Consider the following 2,499-nt stretch of genomic DNA (forward strand, 5'->3'; position numbering starts at 1 on the left):
CCCACAAATAAAATATAACAATGGAAAAATGAAAAATAAAAATGAAAAAAATGAAAAATGAAAAAAGAAAGGTCCTAAAAAGTATGGAAAAGGGGTAACACGGGGAGACTAAAAGTACATGCGCGTTTCCCGCATCTGGACTGCTGTTTTGCTCCGCCTGACTACTCTATATATCAACTCCATCGTATATATGCAAATGCTAATGGAAATTATCGATGGGTTATGTACAAAATGCAAGTATTGGACACATAATTTCTTCTCTCAAGAATGCGATAAACATGCCTCTAGATCATTCACATATATCAGAAAAGGTCCATCTGAGGGACTGTCCCCAAACGACTGATAAAACTCGTACACGTTCGTTCATGTTCTCATACATTTTGCTCCTTTCGCCGCAGCCGCGGGAGCTTGATTGGAACAACCAGAGCCAACGCAATCACAGCGGAAATGATGCCCGAGAGGAATGTTGCGCGGAGTGCCAGCTCGTACGCATGAACAACTGCAGCAGTAATTATCTTAGCAATGGTTCCTGGAGCATGGGGTGGATGGCGGAAACAATGAAGCCAGACGGGGGGGTATAACTCGGCGAAACACTCATTATCATTCTCATACCTTGGGTTCTATGTAACGGATCAAGATGAGAAATGGCACTGATGGACCTGCGAACCTGCCGGATGATGTCTGCTCTGTCTGGCCCCGATACATTTCCATCTAGATAGTAGAGGAGCGCATTCTGCAAAGCCCAACTGCTAATGGCGACCCCCATCACGGAACCAAGATTGCGGAACAATCCAAGCGTTGTCGTGACCACCGCTTGTTCGTCTTGGGCACTGACAGCAAGAACCGACAGCATGGTTGTGGGGAATGCGAAGCCCTGACCACATCCCGACGGTGCGATGAGAATCATTGCTATCCACGTTGGGACATCTCTTCCCAGCATGGATGTGAAAATTCCGCTGCAGAGCAGGCATGCAAACCCCAGGATGAGCGTGGGCGTCAGTCGCCGGCTCCAGGTTACGAGAAACCCGGTAGACACGCTGGTGACCAGGAGACCAAGGGAAGAAGACAGTAATCTTATGCCTGCAGCGCTGGGTGACTCCAATTTCACCGCCTGGAAGAAGATGGGTGCGTTGAAGAGGACCGTATTTATGGCGATGTTACCGAAGAAATTTGATACTATCAAATTCGCCCTTGGGGCACTGTGGAGGAGTGGCAGGGGCATGGCCGGTCGATTGGCTGTTGCCTCCACCTTGACAAAGAGGGCCGCAAGCACACCGGACACAACAAGGGAAGAAATGACCAGTGGATGGCTCCATGAGAAAATGTTTCCGCCCAGGTTTATTCCAAGCATCAGGGCCGTCACGCAAACGACGAGCAAGAAGGAACCTCTAATGTCGATAGTCTTCATGGCTTGCCGGAGGGTGTATCCTTCATTCTTCGCCAGCTCCGGCCCAAGGGATGCAGGGGTGGTGTAGTAAGCGACAACTAGATACACGAAGATGAAGGGAAGTTGTATCCCAAACGCTGCCCTCCAGCCGAAAGAGTCGGCCAGCACACCACCCAAGGCCAGCCCAAGGGATCCACCTGTCCCATAGCAGAAATTGATATAAGACTGATAGATTCCTCTGTATTCCACCCATATAAGGTCAGAGCTGATGATCATGCCGAGGGAAGTCACCGCACCGGCCCCAAGGCCACCAAATGCCCTTGCGGCAATGAAACTCCCAATGCTCTGCGCCAACGCGCACCAAGCCGTGGTTACGAAGAAGATGGAAATTGTAACGAGATAGAGAGGCCGTCTACCAAAGGTGTCCGAGAGACGGCCGATAACGGGCTGAAAGGCCGTGCACGTAAGCAGAAATGCAGTCGAGAGCCACGAGGCGGAGTTGGTGGCGTGGAAGTGAGATGTGATGACTGGGTGGATGGAGCCCATCAGAGTCGAGTCGAAAAACGCGATCAGGTACGAGAACAGAATCCCGCCGAAAATCGTCCAGAACTGTGCAGGGGTAACGTTTATGAAGTGGTTTGCTTGTCCCGAAACCTTGCTCGATATGCTTTGGGATGCCACCGCTTCCGACGACAGACTGCCGTAGTTGGGTGCGATGGCACTGCCCTGGTGGGCTGGTGGGAAGCCGGGTTCTACTTCGCCCCCATGAGGGATCGATTGAACTTTGGCGAGATCAAGGTCCAAGGACTCTTCGTCAACCTCGTTGGAAAGGAGTGAGCCGTCTGAAGCCAGTCCATTGGGATTTCCATGAAAGGCCGCCGCCGCTGGAGTCCCGCGCAACAATGGGGTTGATTCTCTAGGCTCCAGCGAAGGCTCATCAGCAGCGGTCATTGTTGATTCTTACCCTTCTATACCTGGCTCTGAATGCTTCTCTCCCGTTGTCAAAGTAGCTCCTGAGATAGATATTCTTGACATCATCACAGCAGCAAAGCAGACAGGGATATTCCGATTATCTTCGGCAAGGAGAGCAAGTCGCTGATGGTGTTTGTTGG

The 2,499-nt window shown here is 51.1% G+C and overlaps 1 protein-coding gene across 1 annotated transcript; it reads right to left on the minus strand.

The window, feature by feature from the left end:
- Positions 1-371: 371 nt before the first annotated feature.
- On the minus strand, positions 372-2,338 carry PADG_05471 (uncharacterized protein; the record flags this gene model as incomplete). The annotated part of the gene is made up of 2 exons (XM_010762454.1): positions 372-499; positions 613-2,338. The coding sequence occupies 2 exons, from the start codon at positions 2,336-2,338 to the stop codon at positions 372-374; spliced, it is 1,854 nt and encodes a 617-aa protein (XP_010760756.1).
- Positions 2,339-2,499: the final 161 nt, after the last annotated feature.

Source organism: Paracoccidioides brasiliensis (assembly GCF_000150735.1).
Source record: "Paracoccidioides brasiliensis Pb18 unplaced genomic scaffold supercont2.6, whole genome shotgun sequence".
In the NCBI taxonomy this organism is placed as follows: Eukaryota; Fungi; Ascomycota; class Eurotiomycetes; order Onygenales; family Ajellomycetaceae; genus Paracoccidioides; species Paracoccidioides brasiliensis.